The sequence below is a fragment of the Callithrix jacchus genome, chromosome 1 (genome assembly GCF_049354715.1).
Source record: "Callithrix jacchus isolate 240 chromosome 1, calJac240_pri, whole genome shotgun sequence".
In the NCBI taxonomy this organism is placed as follows: Eukaryota; Metazoa; Chordata; class Mammalia; order Primates; family Cebidae; genus Callithrix; species Callithrix jacchus.
In genome coordinates, this window is record NC_133502.1 from 169,821,558 (window position 1) to 169,843,555 (window position 21,998).

The window sequence follows — 21,998 nt, forward strand, 5'->3', positions numbered from 1 at the left end:
TTGATCTTTACTTACAGAAATATATTTCAAATGGCGTGTTGTATGTGTGTTTGTGTATGTCTGTGTGTATGTTATGTATGTATGACAGAAAAAAAGTGCAACGTTCTTTCTTTTTCATCCTATTTTAGGCATGATCCAAGGATTCGAGGCACAGCTAATCCCTTCTTATTCTTTCTTACAATGTAAAGTACTTATTTTTGTAATTATAGAAATGAAACTTTTTTATGTTATAAAATGTGTCAACTACATAAAAGCACAAAGAAGAAAATGAGAAATGCATCACTATCCTGAGATATCTATCTTGATAAGAAGAAACTGATAAATGTATCACTATCCTGAGCAACTATCCTGAGATAATTGCTCTTTGGGTGTTGAATAAATATTTGCTTTTATTTTTTATTTTGTAAAAATTAAATCGTGTGTTTTAATTGTATTTCATTTTAAGTTCTGGGATACATGTGCAGGACATGCAGGTTTGTTACATACGTAAATGTGTGCCATAGTGGTTCACTGCACCTGTCACCCATCACCTAGGTATTAAGCCCAGCATGCATTAGCTGTTTTTCACAATGCTCTCCCTCCCCACTCCCCCTGCCCCCTGACAGGCTCACGTAATCACGCTTTTTCATTTTTTACTAATACATATTTTTGTACATATCTATGGAATATATGTGATATTTTGTTATATGCAGAGAATGTATAATGATCCAGTCAGGTTATTTGGTATGTCCATCACCTCCAGCATTTATCATTTCTGTGTGTTGGGAACATTTCAGGTCCTCTCTTCTAGCTATTTTGAAATATACATGGTTGACTATTGTCACCCTATTTGGCTATCAAACATTAGAACTTGTTCCTTCTATTTAACTATGTTTATACCCATTAGTCAATGTGTCTTCATCCCACCGCTACACACCTTTTCCAGCCTCAGGTAACTATCATTCTGTTCTCTACCTCTATGAGATCAACTTTTTAAACTCCCACATATGAGTTAGAATATGCCATAATTGTCTTTCTGTGGTTGTCTTATGTCATTTAACATGACTTCCAGTTTCATACATGTTGCTGCAAATAATAGGATTTCATTTTTTATGGCTAAATAATATTCTATATTCTATCATGCATATATAGCACATTCTCTTCATCTGTTCCTCCACTGATGGGCACTTAGACTAATATGAAATTTTGGCTGTTGTGAATAGTGCTGCAATAAATGTATCCCTTTGTTATACTGATTTCCTTTCTTTTGGATAAATACCCAGTAGTGAGATTGCTGGATCATATGGTAATTCTACTTTTTACTTTTTGAGAAATCTGCATACCATTTTCCATAATGGCTGTACTAATTTATATTCCTACCAACAGAGTATAAGCATTATCTTTTCTCCACATCATTACCAGCATCTGTTATTTTTTTGTCGATGATGATAGCCGTCCTAATGGAAGAAAAGTGGTATGTCATTGTGGTTTTGATTTGCATGTCCTTGATAATTAGTGATTTGGGGCATTTTAAAATATCGCTGTTAGCCATTTATGTGTCATCTTTTGAGAAATATTTATTCAGATCCTATGCCTACTTTTTGTTTGTTTGAAACAGAGTCTTGCTTTGTCCTCAGGCTTGAGTGCCAGGGTGATATCTTGGCTCACTACAAACTCTTCCTCCTGAATTTAAGCAATTCTCCTATCTTAGCCTCCCAAGTAGCTGGGATTGCTCCTGTGAGCCACCATACCCAGCTAATTTTTGTATTTTATTTATTTATTTATTTATTCATTTAGACGAAGTCTTCCCAATGTCCTGATCTCTCGGTGGCAGATGTTACTCCTGGCTTTGTCTAGTTGGCCATCTTGGTTGCTACACTGCTACTGATTTTTGTATGTTGATTTTCTATCTTCAACAAGGACTTACTACTCTCATTTTGTTATTTGTCTTCTAACTATTTTGTGGTCTTCTCTTCCTTCCTTCCGGTATTCCTTTTTTCTCTGATTGTATGTTTTAATTTCTGGCTTTTTATTTTTTGTGTATCTGTTGTAGGGGTTGTGGTTTATTTGTTTATTTGTGTTGTATTGCCCAGGCTGGAGTGCAGTGGTACAATCTCAGCTCACTGCAACCTCCACCTCCTGGGCTCAAGCAATTCTCTTGCCTCAGCCTCCTGAGTAGCTGAGACTACAGGCATGTGCCACCATGCCTGGCAAATTTTTGTATTTCTAGTAGAGATGGGATTTCACCATGTTGACCAGGCTGGTCTCAAACTCCTGACCTCAAGTAATCTGCCCAACTTGGCCTCCCAAAGTTGTAGGTTTTTAATTTGAGGTTACCATAAGGCTTGCAGATAACATCTTGTAACTCATTATTTTAAACTGATGACAACACTAAATGCAAAAACAAACACACTGACAAATGAGCAATGAGAAAACTAATAAAAACTTTAGACTTTAACTTCATTCCCTTGCTTTGTAACACTTCGTTGTTTTTATTTATGTCTTGAAAAGTTGTTGTAATTATTATTTTTGATGGGTTCATCTTTTTGTCTTTCCATGCCAGATGCGAATAGTTTATACACCACAGTTACAGTGTTATGCTATTATTTGTTTTTCAGCATACCTACTATTATCAATGAGTTTTGCATCTTCACATGATTTCTTATTGCTTGTTAACATCCTTTTCTTTCAGATTGAAGAACTCCCTTTAGCATTTCTTGTAGGACAGGTCTGGTGTTGATGAAATCCTTCAGCTTGGGTTTGTCTGGAAAAAGTCTTTATTTAATCTCCATGTTTGAAGGGTATTTTTGCTGGATATACTGTTCTTTTTTTTTTTTTTTTTTTTTTTGATGCATAGCCTCACTCTGTCACCCAGGCTGGAATGCAGTGGCATGACCTTGGCTTTCTGCAACTCCACCTCCCAGGTTCAAGAGATTCTCCTGCCTCAGTCTCTGGAGTAGCTGGGATTACAGGCATGCACCACCATGCCTGTCTAATTTTTGTATTTTTAGTAGAGATGGGGGTTTCACCATGTTGGCCAGGCTGGTTTCTGACTCCTGACTGCAAGTGATCCACCCTTCTTGGCCTCCCAAAGTGCTGCAATTACAGGGGTGAGCCACCACGCCTGGCTTTGATATATATTCTAATATAAAAGTTTTTTTTCCTTTGGCACTTTAACTATATCATGCCACTCTCTCCTTGCCTATAAGGTTTCCACTGAAAAGGCTGCTGCCAGATATATTGGAACTCCTTTGTATGTTATTTCTTTTCTCTTGCAGCTTGCTTGATCCTTTCCTCCTTATCCTTGACCTTTGGGAGTTTGATCATTAAATTGTCTTGAGGTAGTCTTATTTGGGTGGAATCTGCTTGGTGTTCTATAACCTTCCTGTACATGAAAGTTGATATCTGTCACCAGGTTTGGAAAGTTTTCTGTTATTATCCCTTTGAATAAACTTTCGACCCTGATCTCTCTGTACCTTCTCTTTAAGGCCAGTAACTCAGATTTGCCCTTTTAAAGCTATTTTCTAGATCTTGTAGGCATGCTTTATTCTTTTCTATTCTGTGTATTTTCAAATAGCCTGTCTTCAAGCTCATTCATTATTCTTCTGCCTAATCAATTCTGCTGTTGTGGAACTCTGATGCATTCTTCAGTAGGTCAATTAAAATTTTCAGCTCCAGAATTTCTGCTTGATATTTCAAAATTATTTTAATATTTTTGTTAAATTCATCTGATAGGATTATGAATTCCTCCTCTGTGATATTTTGAATTTCATTGAGCTTCCTCAAAGCAGCTATTTTGAATTCTCTGAAGGGTCACATATCTCTATTACTCTGAGATTGGTCACTAGTGCCTTATTTAATTCATTTGGGAGGTCGTGTTTTCCTAGATGCTTGTGGATCTTTGTCAAAGGTCAACATCTGGGCATTGAAGAGTTAAGTGCTTATGTAGTCTTTGCAGTCTAGGCTTGTTTGTACCCTTCCTTCTTGGGAGGGCTTTCCAAGTATTCAAAGGGAATTGGGTATTGTTATTTCAGTCTTTGGTTACTGCATCTGTATCTACATTAGGGGTCATTGGAAACCTAGTAAAGTAACACTGTGATGCTTGCAGACACATAGATATACCACCTTGGTGGTATTGCATAAGATCTGAGATAATTTCCTGGACTACCTGGCAGGGACCCTTGTTCTCTTCCCTTACTTTCCACTAAACAAATGCAGTCTCTCTTTCCATGCTGAGCTGCCTAGAGCTGGGGAAGGAGTGTCCACCACCACTGAGACTGCCCTGGGTCAGAACTGAAGCTAGCACAACACTGGGTCTCACCCAAGGCCAGCAGCAACCACTGCCTGGCTACTTGCCAGTGTTCACTCAAGGCCTGACAGCTATTCAGTCAGCAGGTGGCAAATCCAGCCAGGCTTGTGTTTCCCTCTTCATGGCAGCAAGCTCCCTACCCTAGCACAGGGAGGGCCCACAAACACCATCTGGAAGCCAGGGCCTGGAGTTGGGAACCTTAGGAATCTGCTTGATACTCTATTCTACTGTGGCTGAGCTGGCACCCAAGCCATAAGACAAAGTCCTTCCCACTCTTCCCTCTTTTTTCCTCAAGTAGGAGTCTCTCCCTATGGTCACCACCACCTCAGGCCCATGGCAAGTACTTCCTGGTCACTGCTGATGTTCACTCAAGGCCTACATGGTAAGCACTGCCTGGCTACAGCTGATATTTATTCAGAAACCAAAAACTCTGAAAACTAAGGCAAATGCAAATCAAACCACTATAACATACCACTACACACCTAGTAGAATGGCTAAAATTAAGAACACTAACCAAACTAACTGTTGGTGAGGAAGCAGAAAATTAGACCTCTCATAAGCTGTTGGTGGGAATGTAAAATGACACCACTATTTTGGAAAAAAGATGGGCAGTCTCTTAGCAAGTTAAGCATACGAGTACCACATGATCTGGCAGTTCACTCCCAGGTATTTATCTGAGGGAAAAGGAAGCTTATGTCCCTAAAAAGACCCATGCATGATTATTCATACTACCTTTATCAGTAATAGCCAAAAAGTGGTAACAGCCCACATGTTCAGATGAATGATTAAACAAATTATGGTATAACCATACAGTGGAATAATACTGAGTAATTAAAAAAGAATGAAGTACTGATATATGCTACAACATAAACCCCAAAATAATTATTCTTTGAAAGAAGCCAGGCAAAAAGAGCACATATGGTATGATTCTTTTTATGTAAAATTCTCAAAATAGCCACATAAGGAAGTCAAAAAATAAAATACACTTCTTAAAATGTAAAACATTTAAACTACATAGGGCACATTTTTATATTTTGGCTGCCCAGAATCTGAACACCCTTTTAAAGGAGGAATCCTAAATTTGAGAAGTAGCAGTATCCTTCTGTCCAGAATGGAAGTTGAAATAGACATAAAATTTCTCTTCCCACTCCTTGCAGCTAAAATATGGGTACATGACCCAGATTACCTGGCATGTTAATGTTATGCTAATAAGATTGTACTACGTGAACTATCTGAGACTTTGACCTTTAAGGGGTTCAGATTGAGGTTATTTGTAGTGGAGTCAAGGATTAACATTACAGCAGATGTTTCCAAGAGTATGGAGGTCAGTAGTGAGATATTGAGTGTCAGGGTGATGGGGTCAGAGTTGGTGTCCAAACAGATTACTCCTGTGGCAGGATCTTGTCTGTGCATTTCCTCCTTCAGCTCCCATTTTGCTCTCTGCAACTATTTGTAAATACCATGAGCCACTTCCTACTGTTCTGTAGTAGACATTACTATTACTCACCACTATCCAGTTCTCTCTTCCTTCCTAGCAGTTGGTAGACTCCACTTACTAGTCCTCTTGGACTTAGGGAGGGGCATGTGATTAAGTCCAGTTGAGGCACTCAAGAGGCCTTACATGATCCTCTAGTGTCTTTCCTCCTGACTTGGTGACCAGCAGCATTCCAGATAATGAACCCTCCATCATTCTGGGTCCCCAAGTGAGAATATGGAATGGATTTCCTGCCTTCAACCTTCGCTGGCTCTGTAGGATGAGTAAGAAACTTTTCTTATGTGTGTTAGGCCACTAACATTTGAAAGTTTAATATTCTGTTCCAATATCCAAGAATTTATCCATTCCATAAATTCTTTCTGTTTAGATGAATCAGGATTTGTTTCTGTGCCCTGACAAATTCAGGTGTTGGTACTAGAGTGAGAGTTGTAGGCAACATAGAGATAGGAGGAATCTAGAATTGGTTATCAGGCCTTGTTTGGAGATAAAGGCAATTTAAAAATCATATTAGGAGCAAAGTCACCAAAATGGCAAAGAAGAAACAATCTGGCTTTACTCTCCCCCACAGAAAGCCAAAAACAGTATCCACTGCCAAGATTATCACTAGCAATATCTCAAAACTCAAAGTTGAGGCTTAGACAATCCCTAGGATCACAGGGAAGTGAGAAACTTTGAGCATACAGTAAGAGAAATAGGCTTCTCCATCTGTGAGACCCCTCCCACAGTCTACCATGTACCATGTATGGAAAGTTCCTCCCACACAAATAGTTTCTGCACTGGAAAAAGTGAGATTGAAGCTGGCATCCATCTTCACCATCATATTGGGTTCCCTTGCAGGAAAATCATTCCTGGCTCATCTCACAGGAAGCATTGAGAGTGCCTGTAGGGAGAAAAACTGAGGGCAGCTAGAGACAGAGGAGATAGGAGCACAAACCCCAGCCCTCAAAATTTTGCTCTTTTTCTTAGCCAAAGGAGATGCCAAATCAGAGTTGCTGTTCAGCAGCACCATGCCGTGGGAGACGCATGCTCCACAGGTCTTCTGGGACATGAACCCCTAGCCAGCCTTCCCACACATCTGAGATATTCCTTGTAGAACCCTTCCCTCAATCTAGGACCAGCAGTACTGTCTTAGTCTGTTTATATTGCTATAAAGGAATACAAATACCCAAGGCTGAGTAACTTATAAAGAAAAGAGATTTATTTGGCTCATGGTTCTACAGGCTGTATAAGCAGCATGGCACTGGCATCTGCCTCTGGTGAGGGCCTCAGCTACCACTCATGGCAGAAGAAGAGGGGAACTGGTGTGTGCAGAAATCACATGGCAAGAGAGGAGGCAAGAGAGAGAGAGGTAGAGAGGTGCCGATTTTTTTTAAACGACTGGCTCTATAGCCTTCAAAAGAATTAACAGAGCAAGAACTCACTCATTACTATGAGGACCACACCAAGACATTCATAGGGGTTTTGCCCGCATGACCCAAACACCTCCCATTAGGCCCCATCCCCAATATTGAGGATCAAATTTCAACATGAGATTTGGAGGGGCCAAATATTCAAACCATAGCAAGTGCTTTGGATGTTTGTAAAAGCTGAGGCAAACCTGGATTTAAGGCACCAACTAGTCCTAAAAAGGAGGCAATGATCTGGGATTAGGGAACTCACAGACAGTTGCAAAGAACCTCTAAGGAAACATGCCACAGAGAGATCAAAACAAACCAAACACAAATATGGGAATAAATAACTAATTCCTCAATATAAAGCCATAAACATACATTTATAAGAACAACAACAAATGAAACCATGACCTCCCCAAATGAAAAAAACAAGGAGCCAGTGAACAACCCTTATAAGAATTTGATGTGTGAGCTTTACTGTTAATTCTACTCAAGCAATTCCAAAGAACTGAAGAGAAAGGAATACTCCCAAACTCATTCTACAAGACCAGGATTACCCTGATGCCAAAACCAGACAAAAACATAATTTAAAAAGGCAAACTACAGGTCAGTATCTTTGATAAATACATATGCAGAAATTCTCAACAAAATGCTAGCAAACCAAATACAATAACATTTTAAAAATATCATTCACCAGTCTGACTTGGCGGTGAGCTGAACCTGAGGTTGCTGGGGGCTGCCCACTGGGTCTTGCCCAAGATGGACAGCCGGATTCCTTATGATGACTACCGGGTGGTTTTCTTGCCTGCCTATGAGAATCTGTTAGCATGGATTCCTCCTTATAAGAGGTTATACCACGCAGACTACAACAATGAGTTGACCCAGTTTCTTCCCCAAACCATCACACGGAAGAAGCCTCCTGGAGCTCAGATGGGATTTAACATCCGAGGAGGAAAGGCCTCCCAGCTAGGCATCTTCATCTCCAAGGTAATTCCTGACTCTGATGCACATAGAGCAGGACCTCAGGAAGGGGACCAAGTTCTAGCTGTGAATGATGTGGATTTCCAAGATACTGAGCACAGCAAGGCTGTTGAGATCCTGAAGACAGCTTGTGAAATCAGCATGCGTGTCCGCTTCTTTACCTACAATTATCATCTCCAAAAGGAGCAGACTGTGCACTAGAGAGTTGCAGCCCACAGCCCTTCATGTGGACTCTGCCACAACATGCTAACTAGACTTCAGGGGAGCTACTTCTACATTCAGCCCTTCCCTGTCATAGTGGAGTTGATAGGATGGGGAGACAGCTAACCAACTGAATTACCCAAACTGTATTGCACTTTTAGTTCCCTAGTTTTCTAGGTGAGCTTCATTCCCTGAAAAGGAGAAGGATGATGATATCTAGGCATAACCTAGCCTGTGAGGAATGTAGTTAGGAAAGACCACTGACATTTATTGAAGACCATGTTCTAGTACCTTACACATGTCATATTTTAATTCTAGAAATCAGTAGCAAAAAGAATCTTGGGGATTTCCCATCTGACTTGCCTGGCCATCTTATCCCATCCTTGTACTACCAGAGGTTTCATACACTTTGGAGACTCCCATGAGACCCTGATTTCTCCCCTTCCTCCTCTTAGCCTCTCCCCGCAAAAGTAAAACACAATGCTGAAGAAAAATAAATAAAATAAAATAAAATAAAAAATAAAAATATCATTCACCATGATCAAGTGGGATTCATCTCAGGGATAAAAGGATAATTCAACATATGCAAATCAATAAATATGATACATAAAATTAACAGAATCAAGAACAAAAGACAGATGATCATTTCAGTAAATGCTGAAAAGCATTCAACAAACTAACATCTCTTTATGGTAATTCTCAACATACCTCAAAATGATAAAGACCATGTATAACAGACACACAGTTAACATCATATTTAATGGGGGAAAATTAAAAGTCTTTCCTCTAAGAACAGTGTCTCCTTTTCAGGAGTAAATGATGCCTTCAGCCCAGGTTTGTCTAAGCTCTCACAAACATTCAAAGCACTTGCTATGGTTTGGATATAGCATGGAGGCATACTTCCACCACCATTCAACATAGTACTGGAACTCCTCACAAGAGCAAATAGGCAAGAGAAAGAAATAAAAGGCATCCAAATTGGAAAAAAAGAAATCAAAGTGGCCGGGTGCAGTGGGTCACGCTTATAAGGCTGAGGCGGGTGGATTACCTGAGGTCAGGAGTTCAAAACCAGGCTGACCAACATGGAGAACCCTGTCTCTACTAAAAATACAAAATTAGCAGGGCATGGTGGTGCATGCCTGTAATCCAAGCTACTAGGGAGGCTGACTGCAGGAGAATGGCTTGAACATGGGAGGCGAAGGTTGCTCCATTGCACTACAGCCTGGGCAACAAGAGCAAAACTCTGTCTCAAAAGAAAAATAAATAATAAATAAATAAATAAATAAGAAATCAAATGTCCTTGTTCACAGACAACATATCATATTTATAAAAACCTAGACTCTACCAAAACATTGTAAGAACTGAGAAAAGAATTCAGTAATCTTGCAGGATACAAAATCAACATACAAAAATCAGTAGCATTCATATATGACAACAGTGAACAAACTGAAAAAAAATCAAGAAAGCAGTTTTATTTACGATAGCTATGAAAAATAAAAAATGCCTAGCAATCAATTTAATCAAAGATGTAGAAGATCTCTACAAGGAATATTGTAAAACACAGATGAAAGAATTTGAAGGGAACCCAAAAAATGGAAAGATATCCCATGCTCATGAATTGGAAGAATATTGTTAAAAATGTTAATACTACCCAAAGCAATCTATGGATTCAATGCAATCCCTATCAAAATACCAATGTCATTCTTCACAGAAATATTTTTTTAAAAAAACTAAAATTTATATGGAACCACAAGAGGCCCCAAATAGCCATAGCAATCCTGAGCAAAAAGAAGAAAGCTGGAAGCATCACACTACCTGACTTCAACATATACTACAAAGCCATAGTAACCAACACAGCATGGTACTGGCATAAAAACAGAAACCTAGACCAATGGAACAGAATAGAAAAGTCAGAAATAAATTTACACATTTATAGCTGACTCATTTTGATAGACACCAAGAACATACATTGGGGAAAAGGACCATTTCCTCAATAAGTGGTGCTGGAAACACTGGATAACCATGTACAGAAGAATGAAGCTAGACCCCTAACTCTCACCAAATAAAAAAAAAATCAAATCAAAATGAATTGAAGGCTTAAATCTAAGACCTGAAACTCTGAAACTACTAGAAGAAAACGTTAGGGAAACACTCGAAGACAATGGTCTGTGCAAAGACTTTTTGGGTAAGATCTAAAAAGTATAGGCAAAAAAAAGCCAAAATAGATGAATGGGATCATATTAAGCTGAAAAACCTCTGAACAGCAAATGAAACAATTAATAAAGTGAATAAACAACTCACAGAATGGGAGACAATAATTGCAAACTATCCATCTAACAAGAGGTTAATAACCAACATGTGTAAGAAGCTCAACTCAAGAAAAATGAGCAAAAGATCTGAACAGACATTTCTTGAAAGAAGACATACAAATGGCCAACTGGCATATTTTAAAATGCTCAGCATCACTAATTATTAGAGAAATGCAAATCAAAACTCAGTGAAATATCTCACATCGGTTAAAATGACTTATCAAAAAGACCAAAAATATTAGATGCTGATGAGGGTACAGAGAAAGGAGAATGCTCATATACTGTTAGGAGGAGTGTAAATTAGTATAGCCACTATGAAAAATAGTGTGGAAGTCCCTCAAAAAACTAAAAGTAGAACTACTATATCATTCAACAATCCCACTGCTGCATCCAAAAGAAAGGATATCTTCTTTGAATCTAAAAGAAAGGAATCCAAAGGAAAGGAAATCTTTTGAATCCAAAAGAAAGAAAATCACAGTAATATCTGCACTCCCATGTTTTCTGCAGCACTATTCACAAAAGCCAAGATATTGAGTCAATCTGTGTCCAACAACAGATGAATGGATAAAGAACGTGTGGTACATATACACAATGGAATATTACCCAGCCAAAAAAAGAATGAACTCCTGTCATTTGCAGCAACATGGATGGAACTGGAGGTCATGTTGAGTGAAATAAGCCAGGCACAGAAAGACAGATTTTGTGTGTGCTCACTCATCATATGCAGGTGCCAAAAAAAAGGTATCTCATGGAGGTAGAGAGTTGATTGGTGGTTATTAAAGGCTGAGAAAGGTAGGGGTATGGGAAGATGAAGAAAGGTGAATTAATGAGTATAAAAGAACAATTAAATAGAGGTAATAAGAGCTAGTCTTTGAAAGTACAGTAGGGTGACTATAGTCAAAAATAATATATTGTATAGTTCCAAATAGCTAGAAGAAAGTAATTGGAATGTTAGCAACATAAGAAAACATGCTTGAGATTATGGATATCCTAATTACCCTGATTTGATCATTATACATTGTATGCATTTATCAAAATATTACATGTACCTCCTGAATATGTACAACTATTATGCATCAATTAAAAATCCTATTAGTGTTCAGAAATAAGTATCTAGAAGCCTGAGGAATATAGTAGTAAACAGCTAACTAAATTATCCCTGGACTCACATGAATAAGGTAATCATTGAAGCCAAAGACTTTTGGCTTGCTGTGGTTTGAATGTGTCCCTCAAATTTCATGTGTTGGAAATTTAACCCCAAAATTCATATGCTGATGGCCTTTGGAGGTGGGGCCTTTGGGAAATAATTCGGATTAGATAAGGCCATCAGGTGAGGCCCCTGATGAGACTCATGGCTTTATCAGAAGAGAAAGAGAGGGCCAGACATGGTGGCTCACACCTGTAATCCCAACACTTTGGGATTACAATTAATCTCAGCTAGATCATGAGGTCAGGAGTTTCAGACCAGTGTGACCAACATAGTCAACCCTCGTCTCTACTAAAAATACAAAAATTAGCCGGGCATGGTGGTGTAATCCCAACTACTCAGGAGGCTGAGGCAGGAGAATTGCTTGAACCCAGGAGGGGGAGGTTGCAGTGAGCCAAGACCATGCCATTGCATTCCAGCCTGGGCGACAGAGCAAAACTCTGTCTTAAAAAAAAAAAAAAAAAAAAGATAGAGAGCGAGAGAGAAAGAGAAAGAGAGGTCTGAGCTGGCAAGCCCTTGCCCTGTTGCCATGTGATGTCCTCCACCATGTTATGATGAGCAAGAAGGCCCTCACCAGATGCCAGCCTCTCTACCTTGGGCTTCCCAGCCTCCAGAACCATGAGTTAAATAAACTTCCATTCTTTACAAATTACCCAGTCTGTGGTATTCTCTTATAGCAACAAAAAATGGACTAAGGCAATTATGTATGGTTCTTGCTATAAAAATATACAATGACAACAATGATAATGACAGCTACCATTCATATAACTCTCACTAGGTGCCAGCCACTATCCTAAGAACTTGTATATATTAACTTAATGAAATAAAGGACATAAATAAATCAACAGCCAACAGACAGATTAAATGCCTGCATCTAATGGTATCAGAGCTTAAATAAAAAGCAAAAATCTGAAGTCAAAGTTTCCTTTGCAGTTCTAGCTTCCCTCAGACAGCTGCATCCTTCATGTCTGTTGGCCTTCCTCTGACCCTCTAGCCCTAGGGATGGTTGCAGCTTCTCAGTTTCTTCACTCTCCCTCTTAGCTTCTTATCAATTCCATTATCTGTGTAATCTGTGTAAACAATTTTCACATGAGAATCTCTCATTTGAAATCCCGTATTTTCCTGATTGGACCTTATTTGATATAGTTTCTAGTACTAGGAGTTTTCTGGTATCAGTTAGCCTTTGCTGTTTAAGAAACCACCCCAAACCTTAATAGGTTAAAGCCACAAGGCTTTAGCATTTCTCATGAATCTATGGATCGTTTGTGTGGTTCTGTTGATCTGGGCCAGGCTCAATTAATCTCAGCTAGGGAGCACTCGTGTATCTGCAATCATTTGGTAGGTTGGTTGGAGCCTTGCTGGTTCATATTCACATATCTGGCTGTTGAGAACTGTCATCTGGGGACAGTGCAGAAGGCCATGGATACAGACAGGGGATAATAATGGCCATTTATGCAAACTACCAAAAGCCCTGAGAAATAGACCCTTAAAATAAAATTCTAGGATTGCTCACCTATTTGACTTGAATACCGTGAAACCTCTTTACAAAGTAGAATAGGGTAACTAGAAACATTTGGCATGCAGTAGTAGCATAGTTATTAAAATTATCTTGTCACCTATAGTTGCTTGGGAGGCAATGTCAATTGAAGGGAAGACTTTGGGACATTAAATAGCTGCTGTCTGTACTCCATTGTGGTTGTAATGAGTGCAAGGTCTGTAGGATGGAATTGCTGCTTCTGATTCTCCTAGAGAGCCTATATAAATAAAATAACAAGTCTAGAAATGTAAACTCCTGGCTCAAAGCATGGACACAGAACCAGATGACTTTTATGGTGCCATTTTGTTTGTGAGTGTGTGTGCATGTCCCTTTCAGCTCCTTAGCAGTTTCACAAGGAATTCCATGTGTGACTATAGTCACACATGGCTGAGGATAAAACCCAAACTATGATTGCATGATGTACATAATTAGAATGCAAGTTGAATATACAAAACATTCTATATTCTAAAAATCTCTTTTGCTAAAATTAGAGAATTAGGGAAGACCAGAACTCTCATATGTGGGATGAGAACATTTGGGTGGATTCAGATGAATCTGAGAACTTGGAATTTTTTTTTTTTTTTTAGATGAAGTCTTGCTTTGTCACCCAGGCTGGAGTGCAGTGGCATGATCTCCACTCACTGCAACCTCCAACTCCCAGGTTCAAGCTATTCTACTGCCTCAACCTCCTGAGCAGCACCTTGCCTGGCTAGAGAACTTGAAATTCTAAATCCCGTGAGGTTCCCTTGTCAGTGGAAACAACTCCTCCAAATATTCTAAGGAAGTAAGTCTCCCTGCTTACAGAGGCTCTAATGACCCCACCCAACATAGTTTATTTATAAGGTGATGCCTATTTTCATTACTTGTAGACTTAACACCTAGATTTAGACATAGCATGCCCCAGGGAGAGAATTCAAGATCTGCTCCGATAGGAGACAGCTTCTACATTAAAAGAATTTCAAGCTTTTGCTAATTTAAATTAGTAAGGAAACACATATGAGGATGGATTATACGACTGTTAGACCAAGATGAATGGAATATAATATTGGATTGAGCTGAAGTTACTAAAACAGGGACATTTACCTGAGATTCTGGATTTAGTATGTTTATCTCAGTCAGCAGTAAGTGGTTCTAAGCATTTTCTTAGTTTTTAAACTAAAATTTGAATTCAGTGGTAGCCTATGATTAATGAGATTTAGATGTCATAACTTCCCTGGCATTATGTAAGAAATCCAAAGGTTTAGTTAGGGAGACAGGAATGTTTAGTTAGGAATGTTGAAGTGACTGAATTTATTATGTTCAGTCCACTCTCCTTCACTCTATGTTCTTTGGCTGGGTTTGGGACTTAGAGGACATTTTTCTTTACCAAGTTATTAAGAAATGAATTGGTGTCAGGAGATAATATAACGGACTCTGATTTAAATAAGAATGATACGTTTCTATATTACTGGAAAAACTCTAGGCCTGGTCAACAGAAATTTAACTTGAGTTGCCACAGTAAGTTATGGTCTCCTGTTGTGTTCACACACCTAAGTCAGTTTACAGAACTTAAATCTCTTGATTGAAGGGAGGCTATGTCACCTTGAAGAAGAACCTGTGGTTATTTGCTAGGATACCTATGTCCTTGGAGGAAATGTAGAATGGACACTAGTTCTGAGTTGACAATAATTTCTAGGGACTAGAAATGCTATTGTGGTCTACTGAAGAGAGTGAAGACTTATGGAAAATCAGAGATAAATTTTGCCCTGAATTTATCTCACAGTGACTTCAATATGTAAGAGCCACTATGTGGTTTTTGCTCTAGTTCCTGAATTTATGGTTGGAATATTTATACTTAGCAACTGGTCAAGTATTTACATATGTCCTTGACCCATGGAGAAATGGTTAATATGTTAAAAAGGGCCAAATGAAAGCCAATGGAAAAGGCTCTCCTACTAAAATAGCAAATCAAAATTAATAGCACCTCTCTGTGGAAATTGTAATTGTGAAGATTAGCTCTACTATTTAAAGACTTGAATATTGCAGGCTTTTGGTTCCTAGCACTTGCCTGCTTAGCCTGTATAAAAGCCAGATGGAGAATGCCTGTGAATCACTGTAAAGTAAATTAAGTGCTGACTCCAGTGACAGCTACTTTTCCAGGTATATCTTTGCTGGAGCAAATTAGCATAGTCCCTGGTATTTGGTATGCATCTGAAAAATGTGTTTTTTTCTTATAGTGATTAATGAGGATTATCAAAAGCAGTTTGCTTTCACTGGGAAGAGACATCAGTGAACCCTCCTATGTTGTCATAATACAGTCCACAGGGTCCTGGATCATTAGGACAGCTCATAGGATATTATTGTTAGCCACAGCTGATTGGATCTTTTGAACAATAGCAAGACACAGATGTTGTGCTAACACAAATGTATACAAAGAGGTGGAAGGAACCCCCCCCAGAAATTTAGGGGCCTGCAATCAACACTATGTCTAAGGAGCATGTAGACATATGGCTCTAGACAAATAAGTTCCTGTGCCTTGCACCACTTTCAACTAAATCAGAAGCACAATGCTGAGGGGGACTCTGGATATTGGAGGTGATGTATCCTGCATTTGGATGTGCCGTCTTATTTATTGAGCAACTGGTAACCATTCCAATTTTGAGTGAGGCCAAAGGCAAGAGAAGGTTCTATTAAAGTCCATTTAGTAGAGCAAGGTCTGTGCCACTTAGCAGACTCGGTGGCAAACACAGATACTGGGTAAGGCATTTTGCATGACCCAGGTAGAAGATGAATGCTTGAGGCATAAGAAGTTTACTTGAGCTATGACTCTTCTACTCACCATGAACTTAATGCACTCTGATCCAAAACACTCAAAGTGTGGTGTATGCATCTGCAATCCATGAAATGGAAATGGTTTATATGAGATTGGACTTGTGCAGATTGGTAAATTGGTGACAAGAGAGTCCAAGGTCCTTTAAAGGGGTTCTGAAATAGGAAGAGTTTGAGGGTATATGTGTCACATGAAAATGGTCACCAAAGAGCAATCTCAACAGAGGAGGCTTTCAATAATCAAGTCGATGTCATAACCTATTCTGTGACTGAGTTCAGTCAGCCTTTTTCTATAGCCACCACAGTATTTGCTCAATGGGCCTATGTACAAAGTGGTATTGGTGCAGGGGTGGAAGCTGTGCCAAGGCTCAGTAAGATAGATTTCTTCTCATCAGTGATGACCTGGCTATCTCTACTGCTAAACGCCCAGTCTGCCAATAGCAGAGACTATGGTGGCATATTGGTTACCTTGGGTCTTTTCCATTATGTAAAAGTAAGAAATTTATCCCCAAACAAAAATATGTCTGATAGAGATTTGCCTTTCTTTCTTATAGTTCTGCCAGGACCATGATTTGCAGCTTTATCCATTGCTTCATACTAAAGAGACTTCATCCATTGCCTCGGACTAAAGAGATATATTTTACTGTGAAGTAAGTGCAACAATAGACTCACCCACGGAGTCCATTGCTCTTACGATGCAACTCATGACCGGAAGCAGGTCACTTTATGAAATGGCTTGCTAAAGATTCTGTAACATTGTGAGCTGTGAGACAACACTCTGTGAGATTGGGTGCTGTCCTAAAGAATGTGGGATATACCTTAAAATAGCGGCTACTATGTCATACTGTCTTCTCCATAGCCAGAAGTTATGAGGTAGAGACGTGAGGCCCTCTTTTACACCAGATAACCCAATGGAGTCATTTTTGTTTCCATCTCTGCAAGCCTGGGTTCAGTGGGTTTGGAGGCCCTAGAGCCTCAGAAAGAAATGTTCCCACAGGGAAACACAATAATGATCCTGTTGGTTGGAATTTGGGACTTCCCCTTGGCCATTTTGTATTCTCATCATGCTGAATCAACAGCCAGAGGAGTTCTCTGTATTGAATCAGGGAACCCAATTATCAAGGGTCCAAAATTATCAAGAATAAAGTTGATTGCTACTATACAATAGTGGAATGGGGGCTATATTTAGAACTTAAGGTATTCACTGGGAGCCTCCTACTATTGTTTTATCCAATAGCCATTGTTAAAGGGAAACTGTGGCAATCCAATAATAACTCACCAAAGACTCAGGTCTCATAGGGAAAACAATTATGCCATCACACCAGGTAAAAAACAGTATTTAGCTGAGCTTTTAGCAGAGGGGAAGGAACATGGAATGGGTGGTGAAAGAAATGTGATAAATATGAACTTGACCTTGTGACTAGTTGTGGAAATGAGGACTGAAGCAGGCATGCGTATTCTTATTTGTATATTATAAATATAAATATACATTTCTGTATGTCAGTCAATTATTTTCTTTTTTTCCTTCTATTATTTTTAAATGAGGAATGTTAGTTATTCTTGTGAAAGTTGTCAGGATCCAAATGGAGTCACCACTGGGGTGGGTTGGGGGAGGCTGAGGGAGGGACAGCAGGGCATGGGGAGGTTGGGGAGGGATAACATGGGGAGAAATGGCAGATATAGGTGATGGGGGGATGGAGGCAGCAAACCACATTGTCGTGTATGTACCTATGCAACCATCCTGCATGATCTGCACATGTACCCCAAAACCTAAAGTACAAAAAAAAAATGGAGTCACTTGTGTCAAACCCTAACAATAAAAATAAAGCCAGAAGGCTGAGAAGAGAGGGCCCTCATGCACACATGCCTGTGATAAGAATTATTACAAAGACTCTCTGAAGGGCTCTTATACACAGTTTGCTACATGAGTCACAAGGACAGCTAGCCAGATGCACAAGAACACTTACCTGACACACAAATAATGAACTGGTGTTAACTCTTGCAGTAAGCTCCTGTAACCAAAGTTCTCTTTGTTTCAGAACAAATTATATATACTTTTCCCTTTTACATTTAAAGGCTTCCTCTCACCTCAACTTCTTTGGACATGCTTATGGGCTTTATAGCCCACATATCCCAGATTTGCAAATGCCCTGCACACTCCTGAATAAACATAATATCTATGGAGAATCTCTCTGTTATTTACACTGATATTCTTTTATTAATTTAGATCAGAGTTCACAAAACTGTGAAGAGCCAAGTACAGTTCTGATGGAGAGGAACTCAGTTCATGTGGGCTTCCTGGACATGGTGCGAGATACTATGTCAGATGGTACTTTGTGTTCCACCTTTTTGGGAAGAAAGTGTCCTTTTGAACAAAAGTTAATTGAATGCTAGCAGGTGGAAACACTAAGTCATTTTATGAAAGTTAAGTATGGATAGAAGCATGAAAACGGGTGCTTTGTGGCACAATGGTTGGACTGTAGTAGCCATTTGAGTGTTTACTCTTGAATCTTTCATTTTTCCTGTGCTCTGCTCAATGTGGCAGAGGTCTATATTACCCAGACTCCTGTGCTCTCTGATGATTGCATAGCCCAGGCACCAAAAAATACTGACAGAAAAGAGCAGGGTAGGAGGAACAGAAAAGCCTGGATCTCCTCTCCACACCCTCACTATGGGTAGCATATCGAGTAGTAGCTGACACTCCATTCTCTTTTGTGTCACCTCATGCCAGGTAACTTCTGATAGGTTCTAGCTCTTTCTAGACATCCTACATTTTTCTCTTCAACCCTCAGGATGTTATTGCCTTTATTTTGAAAATCATGGGTTGCCTCCTCTCCCTTGTATCTCTCTCAAGCTCTTTTATCACCTTCATGTCCAATTATCTGTGTTAAATCCCCATTGTCTGAAATACCTAGAATAGTAGTTTCTGCTTTACTAGCTAGACCTTGACTATTGATAAGATGTGTGTGTGCATGTGTATGTGTGTGTGTGATGTAAGTCAACTTGTATAAAATATATAAGCACATGTGTGAGTGTGTGTGTGTGTATTCATGTAATGGGTATATAAATGCATATATAAGAAATACGTTAAGATAGGTTTTCAAAGGGAAAGTAAAAGGGAGACTCTCAATTTTCTCTATATGTGTTTTTATTTTCTTTTCATAAGTTTTACAACAAACAACTCTGTAGTTTTAAAGTATATAGTTCTTTCAGAATGACTCAAAGTTTGGTGACAGCTTTAATGTTTTCAAAGTTCTACATACAGGGCATATTGACATAGTTGTAGGGATCTTCTTTTCCCCACACCTCTAGATAACTCCTTTCCTTAAGCAATAGGAAAAAATTATATCTACTTGGATCAATGAAAGTATTTCACATTTCATTTTTTTGTAACAGAATCCATTTTGTTTGATATGATCTACCAAATAATATTTCAACATTCATATCTCTTCTGATTTCAATAAACTTATTCTGCAACTATTAAATCTCATGTTGTATGATTCAAAATGAATGTAAAGGAAAGTATAAGTTTGCTCTGTTGTGGGCTTGCCATTTTGTTTGTGATTTTTTAGTGCTAACTTTTGTAGAGTGCAACTTTTCTAAGGAATAAGACAATTTTCTAAAGAATGAGACAAATTGATTCAGAAATATAAAGGAAGGGCTATAAAATTATGCTGTCACCCTAAGAAATTTATAATACTTAATATTCCAAGAGAGTTTCACAGTTTTGATATCAGAATTCCTTTCATGATTAAAATCCCAGCAATATTCTGGTGATAATATTTTGGTGGGTTTATGGAGAAAGAAATACTTGTTTAGGTGGCTTTCATCATGCCATACTGCTTCAATGTTATTTTTCTTATCATTGATGATTCCTTTGGAGCACTCCCTGGCAATATCAAGAACCTGAAGGGGAGTGCCACCAAAAACAGCAGCATGGTAATAAAAATCTCCCTTGTTCATAGGTATATAAGCTTCTGAAAACTGACTTCTTTCGTAAGGTACTAGATTAGGATTTACCTGATACCAATAAGTATGTAACTGAGCTACTGACTCTCCCAGAGTCTCCAATCCATATTTTTTTCTGAAGGTTTGATCCACGTCCATGCAGAATAGGAAGTCAACTTCATATTGGATGTGGTTGACAATGAGTTCACTGATGGTTTTCATGCGCATCATACTGATATCTTGCCATCTCCTCTCGCGTTTAATTTCAAAAACTTTGAATGTACGAAGGGGACCCAGATGTATCCAAGGCATCTTAGAGAAGTTATCTACCATGACATAAATTATTACTTTCTGGCCAACCATAAAAAACTTATCAGCAGATAACAAAAAGCCTGGCAAATAGAACTCAAGGTATCTGTAAAGTAAATAAGACGTGATTGAGTTCATCTTTATATTATACTTTAGTGGAGTACATATATTTAAATTACACTGACTTTAGCCTATCTAGCAATGCTGGTAGGCAACCACATATTAGATATACTTCTTGAGTTATATTTAAGTAATATAGAAGAAAGTGAAATTATCTGCCTTTCCGCTCCCTGATGGGGTTCTGCAGATCATAGAATAGAAGAGAAGTTCCTCACTAGAGATAATGAAACTTAGTGAGATTAGAAAATTGAGCAGAACCCAGCCCGGAATGAGAGCCAGAGTTTTCAGGGTGATGACCTGAAAAGCAATGGTAACTTGCTTTTGGGGGTCATAGGCAGGAAAGGTCTTGGGTCATTGCAGGAGGAGCTATCATTGTCTGTGTCTTGCTTTATGAATAATCAGTTATGCATACAAAATCAGAGGAGGCATAGTCAATAATCCACTGTCTGAACCATTTTTCTTATTTTACCTTGTGCCCCTTACTGTAATTTTAGAATAGCTGGCTGAAAAACAAAACTTTTTCAATTCTAGTCTCTCAAGCCAGGAAAAGATTCTCAGAATAATAAATGCCTCAGGTAAATTCAAAGAAGGAAAGTTAATCATGTATTATTCACCTTAAATATGTTTATATAATCCTTAAAAATGAATTCTGGATATTGTTCTAAGTTTTAATAAATATAGCAGATTAGAGATAAGGAGAAACCTTTCTAGTTCAGAACATCTAAAATTACCAAGTAAATTATGAAAAGTATCACTTAAAATATTCTGCTGAGCTGGAAACTAGCACCTAAAATCCAAAGAAGTCCATTTTACCCACATTTCTTTTAAAAAGATTTAAAATTTTGTTTTTAGAGATAGGATCTCACTCTGTCACCCAGGCTGGAGTGCAGTGGTATAGTCGTGGCTTACTGCAACTTCAACCTCTTGGGCTCAAGAAGTCTTCCCTACTGAGCCTCCTGAGTAGCTGGGACTACAGGTGCACAATACCACACGTAGGCTAACTAAAAAAATTTTTTTTTCTATAGAGACAGTGTCTTGCTATGTTTCCCAGGCCGGTCTCAAACTCCTGGCTTCAAGTGATCCTCCTCCACCTTGGTCTCCTAAAGTTTTGGAATTACAGGCATGAGCCACCTCACCCAGCATTACTTTCATGGTTAAGTGCTTTTGTGTCATGTTTCAGAAATCTTTGCCTCCTTAAAGTAATGCAAATATTCTTCTATATTTTCTTATTATAGCTTTATTGTTTTATCCTTAACATTTTAAATCTATTACCCATTTGAATTAATTTTTGTGTATGGTTTGATGTAGGGCAAATTTAATAAAAGTTGCGAATGTAAGTTAGAGAATTCCCATATACACTTCATCCAGCTTCTTCTAACATTAATGTCTTACGTAACCATTGCA

General features: G+C 38.7%; 1 protein-coding gene and 1 pseudogene across 16 annotated transcripts in view; one reads left to right on the forward strand and one right to left on the reverse strand.

Moving 5' to 3' along the window:
* Positions 1-20,026, forward strand: part of LOC100401933 (PDZ domain-containing protein 11 pseudogene) — a 69,956-nt pseudogene extending 49,930 nt beyond the window's left edge. For 7 of the 14 annotated variants that reach the window (XR_013536304.1, XR_013536307.1, XR_013536297.1 and 4 more), the window contains 3 exons: positions 129-14,193; positions 15,626-15,983; positions 16,772-17,846. The product of XR_013536304.1 is annotated as a PDZ domain-containing protein 11 pseudogene, transcript variant X7 (transcript). Of the gene's footprint in view, positions 1-128; positions 15,581-15,625; positions 15,984-16,771; positions 17,847-18,444 lie in introns of those variants that run through there. The other 7 variants (XR_013536298.1, XR_013536300.1, XR_013536309.1 and 4 more) reach the window with 7 other exon arrangements.
* The window catches only part of LOC100403009 (N-acetyllactosaminide alpha-1,3-galactosyltransferase-like), a 39,017-nt gene continuing 36,815 nt past the window's right edge, over positions 19,797-21,998 (reverse strand). For both annotated transcript variants that reach the window (XM_078375452.1, XM_017975886.5), the window contains one exon: positions 19,797-20,580. In XM_078375452.1, coding sequence (XP_078231578.1) covers positions 19,887-20,580 — 694 coding nt within the window. In that variant the 3' untranslated portion in view covers positions 19,797-19,886. The remainder of the gene's footprint in view (positions 20,581-21,998) is intronic.